The sequence below is a fragment of the Poecile atricapillus genome, chromosome 3 (genome assembly GCF_030490865.1).
Source record: "Poecile atricapillus isolate bPoeAtr1 chromosome 3, bPoeAtr1.hap1, whole genome shotgun sequence".
Classification (NCBI taxonomy): domain Eukaryota; kingdom Metazoa; phylum Chordata; class Aves; order Passeriformes; family Paridae; genus Poecile; species Poecile atricapillus.
Genome location: NC_081251.1, coordinates 115208290 through 115228864, shown reverse-complemented (window position 1 = coordinate 115228864; position 20575 = coordinate 115208290). Strand labels below are relative to the sequence as shown.

Here is a 20575-nt window from a genome sequence, read left to right as displayed (position 1 = left end):
CTTAAAATACCAATCCAACTCAAGATTTAAAAGCAGAACCATTATCCTTTATTCCTATCCATCTCAAAAACCAGAAATCTTGATTTATTCGAGGCTTTTCCCCTCTCAGACATAGGCAGGCAGGCAGGAATCCCTCAGGAATTTCAGCAATAACCTTTGCACAGAAGGGCTGGTAATGCTAACACAGGGCATGTAAATAGATAAATGTCATGGGTCTTTTTAGTTTTGTTGATTTTCTACTAGTTTAGGACAGCTTTATAATTTCAAAACTTCCATAAAGTTACGAAAAATGGTTTTCAAGCATGAAGCCTACTGTTATTCCTGGGATTATGAATTCATTGCAGTGACCCTGACTCTACTGCAGTGATCACAAGGGCACAAAAAGCAGCTGAAAATGTACCAATCCTTGATTTCTGTAACAACACAGAGGTCACAACTGGTCTGCTTGTGCCAACTGGAGACAAAAAAACAGCAAACCACTTTCTACATGCTGCCAAGTGCTTATTTACTTGAAAACTATTTGTTATCTTTCAAAACACATTACTGCATACAATGTAACACTCCTCAGATAGCCCTTACCCAATAGAACCCACTTTTTCATCAAAACACTCAAGGGTTGAAATTGTTAAAATGACCCCAGCTGATTTATTCAAGCAGGTCCCGATTCTGCTTTCGCCTTTCCCATATTCGACTCATAAGCATAAAACCACCTAACAAGTCATTTCCAAATCGTGACTCAGGGCTCCTTTATTCCCAATTTACCTACGATTTTTTTATTTAAAAAAAAAGAAAAAAAATATTTAAAAATCTTTGCCCACATAGAAACCTGGAATTAATATCGATGAATCTGCAGGTGGAAAAGTGCCTGTGAGGCGTGTTTAAACTGCCTCCTCAGGAACCAGGACATCGAATTCTGGGATTGCACTCTGCGGAAAATCACAGAATCCCAGAACGGTTTGGGTGGGAAAGGACCTTAAAGCTCACCCAGCTCCATCCCCAGCTATGGGCAGGGACACCTCCCACTAGACCAGGTTGCTCCAAATCGTGTCCAACCTGGCCTTGGCAAAGATCCAGGTACATCAAAAACACGCTATCCCTAAAAAATAATAATCCCACCGACGGCCACTACAATGCACAGGAGAACTGAGTCACGCAGCTGAAGAACCCCGTCCTCACGGCGAGTCCTACTCCTCCTGCTCCTCCCCTCACGGCGGCCCCGCCTCACTCGCCATGGCGGCTCCTCCTCCTTCCCTCACGGCGGCCCCGCCTCACCCGCCATGGTGGCTCCTCCTCCTTCCCTCACGGCGGCCCCGCCTCACTCGCCATGGCAGCTCCTCCTCCTCCCCTCACGGCGGCCCCGCCTCACCCGCCATGGCGGCTCCTCCTCCTTCCCTCACGGCGGCCCCGCCTCACCCGCCATGGCGGCTCCTCCTCCCCTCACGGCGGCTCCACCTCCCTCGTCATGGCGGCTCCTCCTCCTTCCCTCACGGCGGCCCCGCCTCACCCGCCATGGTGGCTCCTCCTCCTTCCCTCACGGCGGCCCCGCCTCACCCGCCATGGCGGCTCCTCCTCCTCCCCTCACGGCAGATCCTCCTCATCCGTCACGGCGGCTCCACCTCCCTCGTCATGGCGGCTCCTCCTCCCCTCACGACGGACACCGCGATGCACTGTGGGAGCCGCAGTTCCCGCCCACGCCTCCCGTGGCGGGACTACATTTCCCAGCAGGCGCTGACGCTGCGGCCGCTGGCGGAGCATGCCGGGAGCTGTAGTCCCGGCGTGGCGCACGCCCCTCCCCGCGGCGCGCACGGAAACCCCGTGCGTGTGGGCGCGGCGCTCTCTCGGGCCGCCGCCGCCATTCCGCGAGCAGCGCGGGCAGCCCGCGCTCCGGCCCCGCCGCCCCTGCCCGCCTCACCATGCAGATCTTCGTGAAGACCCTCACGGGGAAAACCATCACCCTCGAGGTGAGCCCCGGGCCGCGCCGGGAGAGCCCGCCATGTGTGGGGAAACGCGGCCCTGCGCTGCCTGCGGCGGCTCCGACCACGCGGCGGGGACCGGAATGGCCGTGGCAACACCGGGAGCTCCTCGTGGTCTTTCGACCTATCTGGGCTAATTAAAATGTGCAGCGCGTTTTGATTCTGCGATTCTGTTTCCTAATAGGTTGAACCTTCTGATACTATAGAAAATGTGAAAGCGAAGATCCAGGATAAGGAGGGTAAGCTCTAAAGGCACTTTTTGTCTATATATATTGATATCAATCGGTGTATGTTGTACATGTTGTGTGCTCCACTCTTGTGGATTGATGTGTGTCTTGCACGGATGTAATTTTCTGCAGCAATCTTGGTTTTATTACAGCATGCCGTAGCTCACGTCCCTCATTTATTCCCGATTTGTGTCACCCTTAGGCATCCCTCCGGATCAGCAGCGGCTGATCTTTGCTGGGAAGCAGCTGGAGGATGGACGCACACTGTCCGACTACAACATTCAAAAAGTGAGTAGGAAAGGCAGGACACTGCAGTGCAGCACCCAGGAACTGGCCCGGGCAGAACTGACTGACCTTTGCTGCTGAGACTAAGAAATGTTTCTAATAAATTCAGCCAGATGAAGGGATTGGAGTAATGCTGATGCTGGGAGCTTGGGATGCCACCTTAACAGCAAATAATCCTTTTAAAGCTTTCCTAACTGCCTGGCACTTGGGATTTAGTTTCAATGCTGCACTTACCTTGAGAAAGCATTTTGAGTCTATTTCATGTGCTTTACAAACAGGAATCAACCCTTCACCTGGTGCTGAGACTCCGTGGTGGTGCTAAGAAAAGGAAGAAGAAGTCTTACACGACTCCCAAGAAGAACAAGCATAAGAGAAAGAAGGTTAAGCTTGCAGTGCTCAAGTACTACAAGGTAGGTGGAACTAGCTCAAGGAGAAACTTGATGGAAACTCAGCTCTCACCAGAGAGGATGTGGAGCCTCTAACTGGTCTGCACAGATTCTGGTGCATTTAATATTTAAACTCCTCCTGTTGGTAAATACTCCACTTGTTAAATTAAAGACACACTATCTGTTGCAATTGGGCACTTCAGACACGTGCCTCCAGAAGTTTGATGTAGTTGCTGTTACAAAACCTGTGATGCCAGTGGAAAATAGATATTATTGTTGCTAAAAGGTGGAGTGTGTATGTGATCCATGGGCTGTTTGTCCTTCCCAGGTGGATGAGAACGGCAAGATCAGCCGCCTGCGCCGGGAGTGCCCCTCGGAGGAGTGTGGGGCTGGAGTCTTCATGGCCAGTCACTTTGACAGACACTACTGTGGCAAGTGCTGTCTGACATACTGCTTCAATAAGCCAGAAGACAAGTAAATGTACCAGACAATAAAAATCTGAGCTTCTGTACGCTTGAAGGATTTATTTCTGTGGCGCTGTGTTTCCTCTCTGCTGATCAGTGAGAGAAAATCTGTGCACCTTTGGGTGCTGCCTGCCAGATAGGGTGAAATACTTGGGTATAGAACTGAAGCAGCAATTTGATTTAAAGAATACTGGGTATCAGTTGTAAAAGGTAAAAAAAAAAACCCAGCACCCAAACTAACCTTAGAACTGGTCTCTGTAACGTGAGACAGTTCTGATCTGGAAAAATAGCAAATTCAGAGGTCCAGAGCGGGTCACCAGGAGTCCTGGTGACAAAATGCAGTCAGCACGCTGAAATACTGCACAGCAGCACTGGGAGGGGAGGGAGGAGAGGGCACAGCTACTTTGGAACCAAGAGATTGTCATCAGGAACACTTCACCATGCTGGTTTTACACACTTGAAGTGCTCGTAGTTACCCTGGTTGTTTATCCAGTGAGGGCAGCTGTTTGCTTGACGTGATAAAAAAGCAGAACATTCTGGATATGAAATGTATCTGAAATGCTCTGATGTAAAGAACAGCTCCTGTGCATCTCTGAAAGTTCATTTAATGTCAAGAGTTAAAGGCCAGCCAGAAACATCATGTATTGTCCTTTAGTGTTCACGTGTTAAAATGTCTTTTAAAATCCTGGGTCCCAGGAAGTTGTCTGTTGAACTTCTTTTTCTTCATAACAGATGATTTCATCTCCAATACTGAACTCCAGATTTTTGTCCAGACTCAATCCACAATCCATTCCCGTTTTTATTACCTGAACATCATCTTTATGGTGCTTCAGTGATGACAAACATCCTACAAAGAGAAAATGCATGAAAGAGAGGCCACCAGCCGCAGAGCAGAGCAGTGGTTTGGTTTAATCCTGCAGGATTGATGTTTCACTTTGTGTCTCTACAAGGAAAGCAGGAAAATGCAGGGATTGGGGGTGGTTGTGGTTAATGGAAATCATCCTGTGATGCTCCCATTTGGCTACCAGAATGGGTCGTTGGAAAAAGGTGGATTTTAGTGGCTTTCCATCCTGCACAGAATTCAGGATTTCTCTAGGACCCTTTGCAATGACTTCCCAGGGAACTGGGATTTTTTTAGCAATATCTAAAAACACACAAATCCATGTTTTGTGGCACTCACCTTTCCAAATAACATCCCTGTTACGGATTAGCTTAAACTTCATTTTTCTGTCCAGGAGCCCCTTGTGCACTCTGCACCCAGCCACTGGAATTTTGTTCTTTCCTACTGTGACAGAGAAGGTGTCAAGAACAGAAGCTTCCCCTAAAAGTAAAAAGGAAAGTTGAAGTCCACAGGAATAACAAACTGGCACAAGGTAGAACCAGGCTGCATTTTTCTGCTTGCCATGCTTTTAAGATAAAATAGTGGTTAGAGAAGAGTATAGAATTTGCCACATTTTGAGGCAAAAACATATCAATGAAAACTCACCTACTGTAGTCTCCACCACAGCTGGGGGAAGCCTGCTGCTCAGTTCATCCTTCAAGTCTTCTATAAGTTTGTAGATAATGTTGTGAAGTTTAATTTTTATTCCCTTTTTATCAGCCAGCTTTTTGATACTTTCAGTGGCTTTCACACCGAATCCAAATATTACGCCTGAAAAATGAAATGACTGTAAAGGATGAGTCTTTGAACAGTTGAAGTGAAATTCTGCAGCACAGGGTACATTTCATTCCTGCTTCTCTTTTAAGGGGGGGACCATTTGCCTCTCCCACTATGGCACATGGACTGCTACAAAACTATCAAAATAAATGGCCCAAAAAGGCCCACAGACAGTCCCTGATGACAGAGCTGGAGGTATCAAAGCAGAAAGTAACACACAGAGCTCAAGTAAACGACACAGATCTCTCTTTCTGGGCTGGAAAACCAACTTGGTTGTCCAAATAAAGCTGGAAGTGAATTCTAAATGATTCTTGTGGGCTATGGCAGGTGCACTGACCTCACTCTGCAGCAGGTGAGAATTAGAGGGTATGAACAGCAACAACTGACTCAGCCCTAGATCCAGCCGCCTCCCTGAGCAAAAGGAAATGATTTTGTAACCTGCTTTTCTAGCTTTGCCCTGTGTGAGCATCATAAAGCAGCCCAAGTGAAGAGCCAGAGTTTAACAACTGAATTTCTGGTAAGAGCTTTTCCAGAGTCCTTCCATTTCCATGAGACTTCCAGCCTCCCCTCCTGCACCAGTCTGATGTTCAAGGAAACATTTTCAAGATTCACAACAATTTACCTTGTTGATGCTGCTAATTATTATTGAGAAAACAAAACCTGACTGAGGCCTACCCATTCCAGTAAGCCAGTAATTTCAAAACTGTAAAATGATTTTTTAAACACACACCGTTAAATGATTCAGCAAGACTGATATCGTTTTCACTGATATCTCCCATTCCAAAGTAGACAATATCCAGTTTGCATTCATCCTCACAATCATAGCTGTCCAGAATGTTCAGGATAGCTTCAACAGATCCATCCACATCACCTGCACAGAGAAATGGAAGTGCTGCTGGCTTTGTGTAAGTCACAGACACAGAAATACAGCTGATGTCAACTGCACACTGTGCAACAGAAAGTGCTCTCACATACTCTTAGTATATTTTGAGTAATATGCTAAAACCCACCCAAAAAGTCTGTTAATTAAAAATAAACTGGATAAATACAGAAGGGCCAGAGGCTCTACATCTGCTGTCACTGTCAGGTCAAGTTTGCAGGTTTTCAACTACAGTCTGCTTGAGTATCACTGAAAGAGGTTAAACCAAGTTCCTCCTATCAAACTTTAATAAATAATTGTCATTCTCCTCTATTTTGCTGATACAAAATGCTTACAATGTGGGAGTTTTTTTAGGTTTTTTTTTTTAATGTATAGAGGGTTTTATATATAGATAGTGTAGATATACATTTATATAGGGGTTTATATGTATGGGTTTTACTCAGGAGCTCCTGGGTGTGTTGGGCATGTTAAGTTTTCCTGTTGCTCTGGCCCTGCTGGCAGCGCATCCTCCTGACCACTGGATGTTTTCTGATGCCCCTGCTCTTATGAGAGAAGTCCAATAACCAGTTTTAAACTGATCAAACTTTTGGTAACAGAAACTCTGTTCAGAGCTCTGTTTCAGACTGAGCATTTGAGAAGCCCAGACCCAAAGGAGCAGCACACAGACAGGGACAGCACCTTTAACTATTAAAGAGAGCGTGTTCTCATCCATCTCTGTTCTCTCCTTAGGCCTTGAGAACATCAGATGTTTATTGGCCTTGTACAGCGCTGCCTTCTTCTGTCTCCAGGTCAGGTGGGCCAGCTTCTGCTGCTGCTTCTCATACTCCAACCTGTGTTCCTTTTGCTTTGCTTCAATAACTTCCAGATCCTTCTTCATCTTCTCCTGTTGTTCAACGTAGGTCCTCCAAGCCACAACTTCCTGTGCCCTTTGCTGGGCAGGAAGACAGAAACATTAAAGCACTGCATCAGAACACTGCAATTTCATCTTTTTGCATCTTCTCTGCAGGCTCACTCATTTTCCTTCACTTTTAACTATAAGTTTTGCTGCACAGATGGCAGAGAACGAGACAAGAGCTTTTCCTCCCTGAGCTACCACATGACTCAAGGCCTATTTTTATAGTATCTCTGCATTGCAGAAGAGAATTATTGTTCATTCTTTCATTGGTGTTTTCCCAGCTCTCACAACACCTATTTCATGCTGTATTTTATGCATTTTCTTTTTGTCAGACCAGAGTTATGTCTTTCTCAAATCAAAACACCAATCTCCTCAAGTACTGGATTGTTCCAGTGGAGGTGAGGAGAGTCCAGCAGGGGAAAGGTGGAAAAGAAAGAGGCAAAATGCAAACCCTCATTCCACTTCCAGAGCATCCAGCTCAGGTCCCTTAATCCCCATGCTCGACCTTTCATGGGATTATCCAGGTGATTAAAAGCTCTCACTTATTTTATTACTCAGCTCCTTCCCATCCTTGGAGCACTGTGAGCTTTTCACTGAAGAGTTCTTTCTGTACCTCAGACTCTACTTCAAGGATTTCATCTCCTGCTGAAGGGGATTCCTTCCAGCCCATGATTTCCACGGGGATGCCTGGTGAGGCTGCATCCACAGCTTTGCCATTCTCATCGAACAGGAAACGCACTTTTGCCCAGGTCTTCCCTGCAACCAGAACACAGCCTTTCCTCAGAGTCCCTCTCTGGATGATGGCTGTGGTGAGTGGACTGGTGAAGAACAGAGGAGAAAAATAACAGACAAAATTCAAGTGATGTTTCTCCCTGTCTTCATGGCCAGTGTAGGCACAACACAACCAGAATAGATTCGTGATCCATCACAGGCAGAGTATTCCTGTGATGATGTACTAGAGCACTCACCAAATTCTTCAGTGAGTTAAAAAGCCCCAAAATCTGTACTGTACTCTTCATTTGTGAACCCAACAACAGGATGATTTTACACATTAAGTGAACCCCCACCAAAAAAACCCCAACCAACAAATCCAAACAACTTTGTAGAATTCAGCTCATTTTTAAGGAGGGCAGAACACACCTTGTTCATAGAACCTGCAAATGGACTAAGATATTTAAGAGTGTCATGTTACACTAAACTTGTCAAGAATTTTGTATGTATTGAGTGTCAACTTCATCATTCCTACTTTTTAAATGACATTTAAAAAAAACCAAACACATCAGTTCTACCATTTTAAACTATTTCCCATTACAGGATTCTCATTTCAGGATGTGTTGAATTTTGCCCCATCACTTTTATAACCTCTAGTGTTTCAGAGTAGTATTTCAAGCCTTTGGCTAGGAACACTGCAAAGGAAGTGTTCCAGCGTTATTTACTGACACACAACTCCCCTGCTCAGTGTGTCTGTGTTGTTACAAAGTGTTTCACTGAAGCTGCAGAGGTGGCACTTGACTCACCCTTTCCCTCTGTCCTTCCGAGACTCAATGACTGTCCCCTCCACCAGCCCTGTGGCATCTGCCTTCAGTTCCAACATCTCTGCCAGAGCAACAGTTGCCTCTGCCAAAACCATCAGGTTTTCCCCCTGCACAAAACCACACAAAATAAAAGAAGTGCCCAAGTGAAGTGAGATCAGAAGTTCAGCCCTTAGTGCCCCACTGAAATGTGAAGACATTTAACACCCAGGCAGGACTTCAGGACATCAGACACAAAACTGTCAGACTGAATTACCAGTAGAAAAATGTGGTATTATTGCTTGCTGGAAGTCTGAGCCTCAAAATACATTTCAGTATTCAAATCATTCTGGCAGGAGCCAGGAGCACTGAGCTCATGGCAAGATATCAAATACCAGGAAGAGAAGCATTTTGTTTGCCAGCTGCCAAATAAAAATGCATTTCTGTGCACACATTAGACACCCATGGACACCATCATTTTTTCTACCACAGTCTTACCTTGAGTGCAGAAATATTTACAGCCTGAACATCACCTCCAAACTCTTCACAGACCACATCATGAGCCAGCAATTCCTTCTTTACTCTTTCAGGATCAGCTTCAGGTTTGTCACATTTATTAATGGCCAGGATAAGAGGAACTAAAAAGAGAACACACAAATTCAGCACCAACCTAACCAAAAGTTGCTGCTACCAGCACAGAAAAGGTTAGAGCAAGTTAGGGTCACTTAGAACAGATCATCTCACTTCGTGCCTCTTTCCTGAGCTGCCACAGAGATCTGAAGAAGCTGGAGAAGTTATCCATGTAGAGAAGGTAAAAAACCCTGAGCAATGAACCCCTGTCTTGCTAAATATTCGTATTTTAGGATCTTTTTGTATCACTGCAACATTCAGTACATTTTCAAACATCACAGGGGATGATGAATGGGACAGTTACTTCCCAAGTTCTGTGGATTCCAGTCCCAGGAGGTTTTTTTTGAGGGGTAAAAGCAAGGTTCCCAAAGCCCCCCACTCTGTACCTCCTGCATTTTTGGCGTGCTGGATGGACTCTATGGTTTGCTGCATCACTCCATCCTCTGCTGCCACCACCAGAATGACGATGTCGGTGACGTTGGTGCCTCTCGCCCGCATGGCTGAAAAGGCTGCGTGGCCAGGAGTGTCAAGGAAGGTTATCTTCTCCCCAGAAGGCATGTGCACTATGAACAGATGGTACAGCTCAACATCAGCATTTCACCCAGCTCTGTTGGATGGGCTGCAGATCAGGCATCACTCCTTTGAGAACATTTTAATAATAATGACAGGGTTTAGGCAGCCAGCTAATTGTTGGCATGAAGGTCAAAGGTTCTAGTGGAGCTGTTAAATCCTCAGGAACAAAGTGTCCTGGGATCTTCCATAACCCCAAATAGTCTAATGTCAACTTGTGCAGACAATTCATTTCAAAGTTCTACGTACATAGTTATGACAGCTATCAGCAGCAGACATTTTATGTTATGGTTTCCCTTCTCACCATTTATGTGGCAACTTTTTTTTCCCCAATGAACTGGCAGCAAGTCAGCCTGCTGTGTGAGATGGAGAGGAAATTGTGTTACACCTGAGCACAGGGACTTGGATCATACCAATAAAAGCCCCAATGTGTTGTGTGATGCCTCCTGCTTCCATCGACGCCACTTGGGTTTTCCGCAGGCTGTCCAGCAAGGTTGTTTTCCCGTGATCCACGTGTCCCAGGATGGTGACAACTGGGGGCCTTGGGGTCAGTGCTGCTGGGTCTGCAGGAGGTCTGGAATTGCAGCAAAAATAGGGGTTGTAAATGCCAAAATAAAACTTCACTGTGCCATGCCACCACAGCACTCGGGCCGCAAAGTCGAGGCTGCCTCCTCCCCAAACACCTGCAGAAAGAAAAAGATTAAAAAGAGCAAAAAAGAACAGCTCATAACTTGCCTCTTCACAGCATCTGTGTTTTTTCTTTCCTTCTCCTCTTTCAGTTTTGCTGATTTATACTTCATTCCTGATTTTTGAACAATCATCTTGATGTGGTCTTCACTTAAGATGGAATCTGGTTCTACTGAGCCAAGGTTAATGTCTGTGTACAGCAGCGCTTCATAAATATGATCTGTAGCAAACATAAACACACTTAACAATTACATCCACAAAAACATGTGGGACAAAAAAACCCAACCCACTTCATCAGACTTTTTCATTATTCTCTTTGTGCTAATAATAATTATTCATCAAGCAGTTTTCCTTTAGTTAGATTTATCTAGAAATTGCCATTAATCTACATACTTGCAGAAAATAACTTTTTGCAGATTTACTGGAAACTACTACTCTGTTAGCTGCTACAATCTTATTTTTCACTCAGAAATTCACAGCTTACCTTTCCACTAACTCCAAAAGTGAAAACAACTGAAACCCCTCTAAAACAAACAGCAAAGGAGTGATTCAAGGAGGAAAGATATTTGATAAATCTGATCACATGCTCATTCCTTTGGTTGTAGAAACACAGAACATACTACAGTAGTTAAAAATTGTTACAGGGAATAATTCCAGACAAGTCTTGCCACTCCAAATTAATCAAATGACTGTTCTAATGAAACACAAATTGCTCCTAAACCCAAGATTCCTACTCCTACTCTGGATTTTGGGCTGAAGCTCTTTAGCTGTGAGTTCTTAACTCACAGGGGTCTGGCTCTCACAAACCAGGGTGCAGTGTTTTCCCTCTGGAATAACTTAGCTCCTGGGAATCCCAGCCACAAGGAGCAGCCTGCATGGATCTGAGGCCTTGCTGCTGGAGAGGGCACACAGACCTGGCTTCTTCACATTTAAATGGCTGGGAATTTGGCTGGCCCAACTTCTTTTCTCTTTAGTCTGCACTGTGTCTCCCAACATTTCCCAAGGGATGGATCCACAACCACTAAGGCCACTGAAGAGATCTTTGCCCTTCCCACTGGTGGAAGGAAGGGGTGTGACAGATGTTTCAGACCCCAGAGCAGGCTCTCACCTATGTCTTTGCCCATAGCTTGTGCCAGTTCCTCCACAGTCATCTTCGGCTTTATCTCCACTTCACCTCTTGTCAGGGGACTCTTCTTTTTCTTCTTTTTTGTCTCCTGCATGAATGAGACACATACACAGGAATATAAACTAAGAAATAACAAAAATACTGAAAAAACAATGGTCTTAAGCCATATGGGGTAAACACATCCTCTTTACTGTAATACCAATTAATTACAACTAATACTGAAAAAACAATGGTCTTAAGCCATATGGGGTAAACACATCCTCTTTACTGTAATACCAATTAATTACAACTAATGAATGAGTTAACACAACATAATGAACATTTCAAATATATAGCACACTGCCCTTAATATTTTTTCATTTTTAATCTTTAAGAACAAGGACAAAAATCAATAAAACCATTTCCATTTCTGCTTGGAATAATTTCCCCCAGTATTAGCAAAAATTCTTTATGTTATTGGTCTAAGACAGTATTTGAGAGGGAATGGTAAAAAAAAATTATACATTAAGTACACTTTGTCTTACAGATTTATAACAACTTCTCTGTACTCATGAATAAAGCGCTTTTCTTTTTTAATTAAAATGTTCAAACTGAGCTCTTGTACCTTCCACACAAACCCAGGGATTACTGGATGCCCTTAATTACCTCCTTTGTGGCTAGATGTCTGCACTGTGATAAGGCAGCACTGAATAATCTGTGTTTTGGCCAGAGCTGTGGATGCAGGAGGAGGGACCCCACAGGATGTGCAGACAACTGCACAGGCTTCCATTGTGCTCCACAAACTTTCCTGGAGGACAGGGCACGCAGCTGCCAGCAGCCACCACGGAGCTGCAGCAGATTTTCAAACTTCAGCAGCAACCCTCGGTTCATTTCCCCACTGAAAACACAAAGCACACATTGAGATCAGCCTCGAGGCTCAAAGATCCTCCTTCTCAGGATAAAACAGACAGGAACACAAGGCACAGATGTTATGTTTCCAAACAGGCTTTTTAACACTGAAAAAATGAAATTATTTAGGAACTGTTCCAGTTTTTCCATTTCCTTCTGCATCTCACCTTTCTCCACTATCCCACTGCAGACACACAGATCTACTAAGAACTTACAGATCTTTCATCTTTCTCCACTGATCTCTGATATAAACTAATTCCCCCACTGCAGGTTCTTTGACATCTCCTACAAAACCCCCACATTTGCACTCCTCGTGCTATACTGACAGAATTATCCAGGTGTCAGCTACCTCTCTAAGCCAGCAAAACACACCTGTAAAATGCCCTTTACCTGAGCACTTCCAGACAAAAGCACCACTGAAAGACCCAGCACGGCAGTGACACCAGTGCTGTCCTGTGGTCAGAGACTTTCTGTGAGGCTAAGACCTGGCTCAGCGATTAAGCTGCTGTCAGATCATCCCACATCTTGTTTTAACCATCTTAATTTTGGCTTGAGTCGTTTTGCCAATTATACAATAGTCTCCTCCCCTGAGCTTCTCCTCTGCTCAGAAGGCACAGGCTGCCCAGAGAAGCTGTGGCTGCCACAACCCTGGAAGTGTTCAAGGCCAGGTTGGATGTGGTTCCTTGGGATAGTGGGAGGTGTCCCTGCCCATGTCAGGGGGTGAAGCAGGATGGTCTTTAAGGTCCCTTCCAACCCAAACCATTCTGTGACTCCGTCCTGCTCAGGGATGGACTCTGTACCTTCCATGTCCCCTCTCACAGGTATCCTGGTGTCACCCTGCCCGCAGCTCCACACGCGGGGAATGCTCCGGGCTCCTCTCAGAATGCCTGCGGGCCCTTTAAAACCTCCCTTGCACCCGGGCACCTGCAGGAAGTGAGCACATGACAAACTAACCAACCAAGCCCAGCTATTTCGGTGGGGTTTTTAACCCTAAAGAGAACCTTAAAGGGACTGAATCGGCACAACCCAGGGAGCCGCGGAGCTGCCACAAGGCGCTACGCACACACGAACACAAGGTCAAGGCGACACTGGCCCAGCTCACAGCGGGCCAGAAACCCACGCCAGGCTCTGATTGAGGAAAACCCTTCCCAGCTCCCAGGGTGAGGAACACTCCCGCTCCTGCTGCTCCCCTGCCCATCGCTCCGGCTGATTAATACCTGTCAGCTGCAGCCCGCCCTCCCCGCGGGGCCAGCGCCTTTCTCCGAGCCCCCGGGTCCCGGCCTTGACAGCCCAAGGAATGAAGGAAGGAATGAGGGAGGAAAATAAGGAAGGGAAAAGGGGAAAGACCCCGCGTCCCCTCCGTACCTCACGCCGGGCGCGCCGCTCTCTGCGCACGCGCCGCGAGGGGTGTGGGGGGGGTGCGAGGGCACCGCGCAGGCGCAGCTGAGAGCCTCGCGCTGCCCGGGCGGGGGCGGGGCCTCGCCCCACGGGAGGCGGGAAATCCCCTCAGGAGAGGCGGGGCATGGATCCCCTGACGGGAGGCGGGAAATCCCTCAGGGTAAGGGGAGACATGGATCCCCTCACGGGAGGCGGGAAATCCCCTCAGGGGAGAAGGGACATACCCGTCACGGGACAGATTTCCTGAGTTTATGCCCATTCTAGGGTTCTGAAACTTATTTTTAAAACGATCTATTTGTCTATCTACACACTTAGATTTGTTTTATTCCTCCGTGCCAGGAGACAGCAGCTTAATCTTTGCAAAGCCCTCCCACCCACATCCAATCTAAAGCTTTAACGTGTCTGATTTTTAAGTCCTCTCTAATTTGGCGTCTCTAAAACAGCCACTTAATGGAGTAGAGAAAACAAAATTCTAAGAGGAAGCTCTACAAATGAAAAATTCTTAATGTTACCTGGTTAATGCTGGTTGTAAAATGCAGAGATAATGCCAAGGGTTTGCCTAGGACAGCGCTGATGCTCTGGCGATCCCTGTCCAGACACTGCAAATTGTGTGTGACGAGTAATGATCATAATTTCCTTTACATATATTTGAGCTGTGTATTTCACACTCTTTGCCCATAATGTGGGACCCGTGATAATTCACATACGTTTGCAAGAGCCATAATTACGTGTTTTGCTGCCCTCAGTATCTTTTCTACAAGTATATTCGCTCATTTCTGACACTGTGTGTTGGAAAAAAGCAGCATTCTGCATTTCAAAGGCAGGGTACTGACACCTTGAAATGCACAGGGCCCTTGAATGTTTCTCCACGGGTAAAATGGGAAAAATCATCTCAGACCACAGTAAAATAAAAAGATTAAATACCAAAAGTTGTGCAAAGTGCATTAAAAGCGGTCAATGTTCTAGGACAGGAAGACAGGTTGGGAAGGAAGGGCTGGCATGGGGACATTACGAGGGCAAAACATCCTGGGACTGACCTGAAAAAGCTTTATTGGAAAGATAGATTTAGCATGAGGAACAATCATCAGAGTTTACTGCAAATCTGCTTTTTGAGTTGATCTTCCACTGGGTCCTGCCTGGAAATCTTCCTGTGTAAGGCTCATTTTATCCACATGTCTCTTAACCACAGAGTCATACTATTTTAATTTAAAGCTTATTACAGATTGCCCGTTTTTCTGAAGGGCAAACTGAAAACAAATAATTATTGATGTCATAGGTCAGGATGATGGTTTGGGTTGCAGAAATATTTTCCAGTTGTGTGGCCATTAATGTTTGGTTTTGTCCCTTAGTTGTAATTCCTGATTATTATTTGCTGCCTTAAAAAAAAAAAAATACAAATGATGCAGTTTTTGTTTTTAGGGTGTATCATGTATTTTGATTTTCATTTTAGCTTTGAATTTTTCGTAACTTTCTTATCTAGCAGTGTTTTCAGCAAAACTATGTAAGGAGCATGCCAGGAACCTGGAATTAGAGTAAGGGCACGTACAAAAAAAAATTAATAGGTTAAATGTTGACAAATACCTGTTTGAAACCAACATCTGAACCAAACAGTTCACACGGAACGCGCTTGGAACCAACGCGTTAATGTCTCTGTCTGAGAAGGAAATCGCTTTAAGGAACATGAAATATAGAGCTGGGCGGGAGGGGAGGCTCAGGTGGGATGGAGACATTTTATCCCCACGGCGCGCCCCGCGGGGCCCGTTCCTCAGCCGAAACGAGGGGAAATGCAGTGGATTGAGGCGTTTTTGGTGTTTTTGGGCGCCGCTCGGCGCAGGAGCCGCCCGGGGGCCGGGCGGGCGGGCGGCAGGGGCGGAGCGCGGCGGGCGCGATGGCGGCCGAGCTGCGGGAGGCGCTGCAGCAGCGGCTGCGGGAGCTGGGCATCGCCACCGTCACCGCCGAGCACCCGCAGGTACGGCAGCTCCTGAAAACCCGCGGGTGAAGCCCTCAGGGCCAGCGGGATCAGGGCGGGATGAGGTCCTCAGCGCGGGGTTTTAGAGGAAGTACCAACGTGGAAGTTCTCGCAGGGCCTGGCAGAATGTTTGGCTCTGCCTCCAGATCCACCCCCTTTCCCCCCGTGGTGTGAGGAGCGGCTCACTCCTTTTCCCTGAATTCGGCGGCATCCGAGATGCTTCCCAAACTTTTACTCGCTCCCAGTTACACGCCAGGTCATTCCAAGTGTGTGGAGTCGCAAACGGGAGCGCTCCCAGCGCTGCCTTTAAAGCCAGAGAGAGACACATTGCTGCACACACGAGACACAAACGATTCTCAAAGTGTGCCGGAGCAGTTCGTCACATTTTATTCGTGTTCTGTTAAAATCCCTTAATAAAAGGGTACAGCTTTTAGGCCGAGTAGAACATTCAGTATTCTCTAAATATTTAACAAAAGATACCTGCCAGCACACGACTGGGAGTCTAATGGGATATAGAGTCTGACACCGGTGCTGTTTTCCAGGTGTTCACTGTCGAAGAAATGATGCCGCACGTCCAACACATGAAAGGAGGTCATAGTAAAAACCTGTTTCTTAAAGACAAAAAGAAGAAAGGGTTCTGGCTGGTGACGGTCCTGCACAACAGGCAGGTCAATTTAAACGATCTGGCTAAAAAACTGGGTGTTGGAAGTGGAAACCTAAGATTTGCTGATGAAAATGCCATGCTGGAAAAGCTGAAAGTGGGCCAGGGCTGTGCCACGCCGCTCGCCCTCTTCTGTGACCAGGGAGATGTGAGGCTGGTGCTGGATGCTGCCTTGCTCCAAGGGGGCCACGAAATGGTGTATTTTCATCCAATGACAAATTCTGCAACCATGGGCTTAAGCCCCGACGACTTCCTGAAGTTTGTGAAGTCGACAGGCCATGATCCCATCATCGTACACTTTGATGAAGACGTTAAGTAGAGGATGTTCATTTTTCTACTGCTATTCGTAGATTTTGTACAGCAAAAGTGGTGGAAAATCTCATCACAAATAAAACTTGAAAAAAAATGGCTTACTCCTTTTTAATCTGTTTCAATTATGTGAATTTGTACCGTATAATCTGGTGAGAAAAAATATTGCCTTTCAGTTATTAGAAGTTTAACAATGTTCTTAAAAAGACATTTTGCAATCTACCTCTAAGTAGCTAGTAAGTAGAAAAGGCATTATTTAAATACTCTTATAGTCTTTATCAGTAAATGGATAAAACTAGAATTTCCCAGGCATTGGACTGGCCTTGAAGGTTTAAACTTGACATCACTAGGAAAGAACAAATTCCAAGTTGTAGAACACCTGTCAATACCCCCAGGACAGAATGACTGTCCCTGCATCCATCTATGCCCTGCTACACATTGCTTTCTTTTTATTCTTTTCACCTAAAAAAACAACTTGCCTACACTACAGGAAATGCATTTGATTGTCATTTTTCAGTCATGGTGTGCTGAAGACAGAAGCAGCAGAAACTCCCTCAAGTCCAGTAAACATCCCACGGCAACGAGCACCCCCCAAAACCCAAAGCCAGGGGAGCAGTGAGTGAGGGATGGAATCTGAAGGTGATGGGGGTAAAGGCTTTTGGATGCAGCTCAAGGAAAATGTCACTACAAACAATGCCTCAGGGCAAGAGCAATCAGCACAGGCTGGGATGAACTGACACCAAAACTACAGGAGCATGAATTAAAAACACGTAAAAGGATTTGTGATCTTGGGTGAATGAACAATTACTATTAACTGAGTATGAAAAATCATCTACAGTAAGGCAAGTTCCTTCACTCACAGCCTCAGCACCGTTTCCTTCATCTGGAAGGATCTGGTACCTGTTCTCAGAGCTCTTAGTGACAGAACCCTTCACCATCCAGCAGTTTCGGTTCTCTACCTCTGGCAGACATAAACCAACCCCATCGATCCTGGGAGTCATGTCCAGAGGGAAGGAAGCCACCAAAAAATGCTGCAGCTGTAGGGAGAGTCACTAGAGAGATGTCCAGGAACACGTGATTTTACAGACTGAAGGGAACATCTGGTGTTTAGGAATACTGGGTTGATCAATGAGCTCTGGATTGACAAATGCACCACTAAATTAGCTCCACACTGATACAGTAGGATGTGTCTTTAAAAGTAATGTTTATCTTGCTCTCTCTCTCTGCCATTCACTCTCACTCCTCTCCTTAAAGTTCTTTCTTTGTGGTACCCCAAAATCCCTTATCACTTCAGAAAAGGAGTATTAGATTTGACTTGCCAAGGTTTTTACATCTGGAATGTTTTAAATGTGACAAATTGTTTGAAGGACGTGCACAATCCTGGAATCTGCACTGCCTGAAGTGTGACTAATTTTATCCTCAGAAGGGATCCTGAGACTCGTCTCAGCAAAAATAACTACCAGGCTTCAAATACTACATTTGGCAAATCTAGAATGATTTCTTTTTGCATTTACTTATGAAATCAGTGTCTTCTTTTTTTTTTTTTAATAATAGTATCAAAATAGTTTACAATTAAAAGCTACCCAGCTCTACACAAATCACACAGAACAAACTACACGTGGTCCAGAAAAATTCTGCTACAGTTTTATCAGTTTCCTTCCAGAAGAAATACTCACTGCACACATCACCACGACACCAATACCCTTCCAGTAACATCAGTTTCCAGAAAAAGTGTGTATAAATATACACACACAAAATAAGAATAAAAATTATTTGGTTTGGCATTTTAATAACATCATTAATAAATGTATACAATGGCAAACATTAAAAAAATTAATATGTAAAGGAAATTACAGTTTTAAATAAGAGCTTTTTAAGTTCTGTTTCACACCTCGGTACATTCCTTTAAGGCAGTTTTATTAATATCAAAGCATTATTTACATATACATCATCAGCTACCCCTAAAAATCACACATGAGCTCCTTTGTTAGGCTGCATCATGTCCTGGACAAAATTTAGAAATAATAATAATAATAATAATAATAATCATAGGTGTTGGGAATGTTACTAAATCCTCAGAGATTATCAGAAAAGTAAATAGAACACAGACATTGTATGGCATGAGAACCTCCTTTGTAACCTGGAAATGGCAGTGCTGGGTTTGGGATTCCTGGGGTACAAAGGGGGTTTGTGTGCTCCTGTGTCCATGGGGCCACAGCTGCCGTGTGCATCCCTGGAACTGAGCAGCTCCCAAGTTCAATTTGCCTTTTTTCCTTCCCTTTAATGCACAGACTGGGAAGATTGAGAAAGGAAGAAGAAGAGGGGGAAGCAGCAGAGCACAGAGAGCCACTGGAGCGCCGCACGGAACCTCTGTGCGAAGCCAAGCAGGCAGCTTGAGAAGGGCTGAGCTGGTCAGGGGCAGGGGCAGGGATCCCTGGGCGATGGAAAGGACACAGGCAGCTGTGGGGAGGGCAGTGATGTGTGCCCAGCAGCGCTCCACACACAGGAGTGTGTGCCAGAGCCACCACAGCGTCCCCAGACACAGCCACCAGCTCGGGTTCGGGCAGCATTTGGCACTGCACTTCCAATCTCTCGGTTCAAGCCACCCACTGGAACAGTAACAAAAGGTTCTGGCTGGGGGCTTCGAGCTGCATCAGTCCTCTGTCAGCAGAGAGTGAGGAGAAGCCAGGCACAGGCCCTGAAATGAGCCTTAACACGCTGTCATTCAGAGTGTCAGAAGAGAGATTTGCCTCATTTTTATGGCATTTGAATTGTCTGTCATACCTGCCACGCCCTCAGTATAGATCTTTTAGCCCATTTTATCATGAAAAAACATTCAGAAGAAACTCATTTCAAAGAAAAGAAACAGAAAATGTCCTTTTCTAAAGCTTATTGCGCACACCTCCATTTTCCCCTTTTGGGAAAGCTTTTTCAAGCTTTCCAATCTGTGGAACTGCTCCTCAGCACCTTCGCTGAGGAAGCTGCAGGTGACATTGTGCACCTGCCTGATGGACAGAGGTGACACAGGGAACTCAACCCTTTACATGAATTCCTTTACAGGAATGTGCTTACTGGCTTTAATAAAATAAAACAACTCATTTTGGGTCTGTCTCAGTTCCTGTCCACTTCCTCTGAGCTCACTGCCAATCTTTCCAGACAAATATATGCAACCACCAAACGTACCAATAACATTTGTTGACTTTAATATAAATCAATAATGAACAAAATGTGTCTAGTAAAAGATAACCTTAAAGGGAACTGATTGTAAAATGCATATGATATTATTTACATTTCTTTTTGCCATCAAGAAACCTCCTAAGCCACAATTAGCTCGTGACAAAAGACAAACAGTAAAAAAAAAAAATATATAAAAAAAAAATTAGTCAATACACAAACATTGTAAGACAGTCTTATCCTGGAAATGGCATTTGTGGAAAACAGCCTTATATTAAAATAAAAGTTATAGAAAAACCATACCCGACAGTTTCCTGTCAGAAACATCTGAACATACATATGCAGAGTAACTCGGGAATGTGAAAAACACAAAGGACAAACAATGTCTCTATAACACCATTATCCCATGACTCCCACTTCTGTTAGTTACCAAGCTTTTCCATGGATGTAAACAAATTTTTCTCTTGCAGTATGCAACAAAAATCAGCATAAACTTTCTTAAGAGCAATTTCATGCAGATTATGCTAACCAAATAAGGCAGTGAAGTGCCAGTAGCTGTGAGGTTTTTGTATCTGTATATACAGTCCATTTGAACAAAACTCTACAGCATTTCCTTTAGATTTACAGACGTAAATAGAAACTGCTAGTTTTGGGGGTTTTTGGCTAATTATTAGCAGAAGCTTAAGCAAATCAGTGGCTAATTTCAAAAACAGAAGATGAAAGATGTTTTGTTTTTTTTTTCCCTGGAGTAATTCTTGAGACCTTAAAATCCTTGGTCCTTAGGGAGATGAGAACTGTCCTTTATTCAGTAGATCTTAACAGTGCAATGTGCAATAATTCCTAAGACCATCTACACATTTTCGGCAGCAGACTCCAGTAGAGCTC

The 20575-nt window shown here is 45.1% G+C and overlaps 3 protein-coding genes across 4 annotated transcripts; 2 read left to right on the top strand and 1 right to left on the bottom strand.

Moving 5' to 3' along the window:
* Positions 1-1803: 1803 nt before the first annotated feature.
* Positions 1804-3382, top strand: RPS27A (ribosomal protein S27a). The gene is made up of 5 exons (XM_058834117.1): positions 1804-1961; positions 2158-2212; positions 2403-2488; positions 2764-2895; positions 3200-3382. The coding sequence occupies exons 1-5, from the start codon at positions 1914-1916 to the stop codon at positions 3347-3349; spliced, it is 471 nt and encodes a 156-aa protein (XP_058690100.1). The 5' UTR covers positions 1804-1913; the 3' UTR covers positions 3350-3382.
* A 540-nt stretch (positions 3383-3922) lies between these two features.
* MTIF2 (mitochondrial translational initiation factor 2) lies at positions 3923-13593 on the bottom strand. 2 transcript variants are annotated; one of them, XM_058834114.1, is made up of 15 exons: positions 13397-13593; positions 12980-13103; positions 11937-12168; positions 11274-11379; positions 10214-10385; positions 9892-10052; positions 9295-9471; positions 8777-8916; positions 8285-8409; positions 7381-7585; positions 6551-6803; positions 5723-5863; positions 4822-4986; positions 4516-4656; positions 3923-4182 (listed from the first exon to the last, which is right to left on the bottom strand). In XM_058834114.1, exons 3-15 carry the CDS (start codon positions 12159-12161, stop codon positions 4013-4015), a joined length of 2181 nt encoding a protein of 726 aa, XP_058690097.1. In that variant the 5' UTR covers positions 12162-12168; positions 12980-13103; positions 13397-13593; the 3' UTR covers positions 3923-4012. The 2 variants fall into 2 exon arrangements, with proteins under 2 accessions (XP_058690097.1, XP_058690098.1); XM_058834115.1 differs by lacking the exon at positions 12980-13103.
* Positions 13594-15245: 1652 nt separating this feature from the next.
* Positions 15246-16543, top strand: LOC131576949 (prolyl-tRNA synthetase associated domain-containing protein 1-like). The gene is made up of 2 exons (XM_058834116.1): positions 15246-15546; positions 16089-16543. The coding sequence occupies exons 1-2, from the start codon at positions 15466-15468 to the stop codon at positions 16524-16526; spliced, it is 519 nt and encodes a 172-aa protein (XP_058690099.1). The 5' UTR covers positions 15246-15465; the 3' UTR covers positions 16527-16543.
* Positions 16544-20575: the final 4032 nt, after the last annotated feature.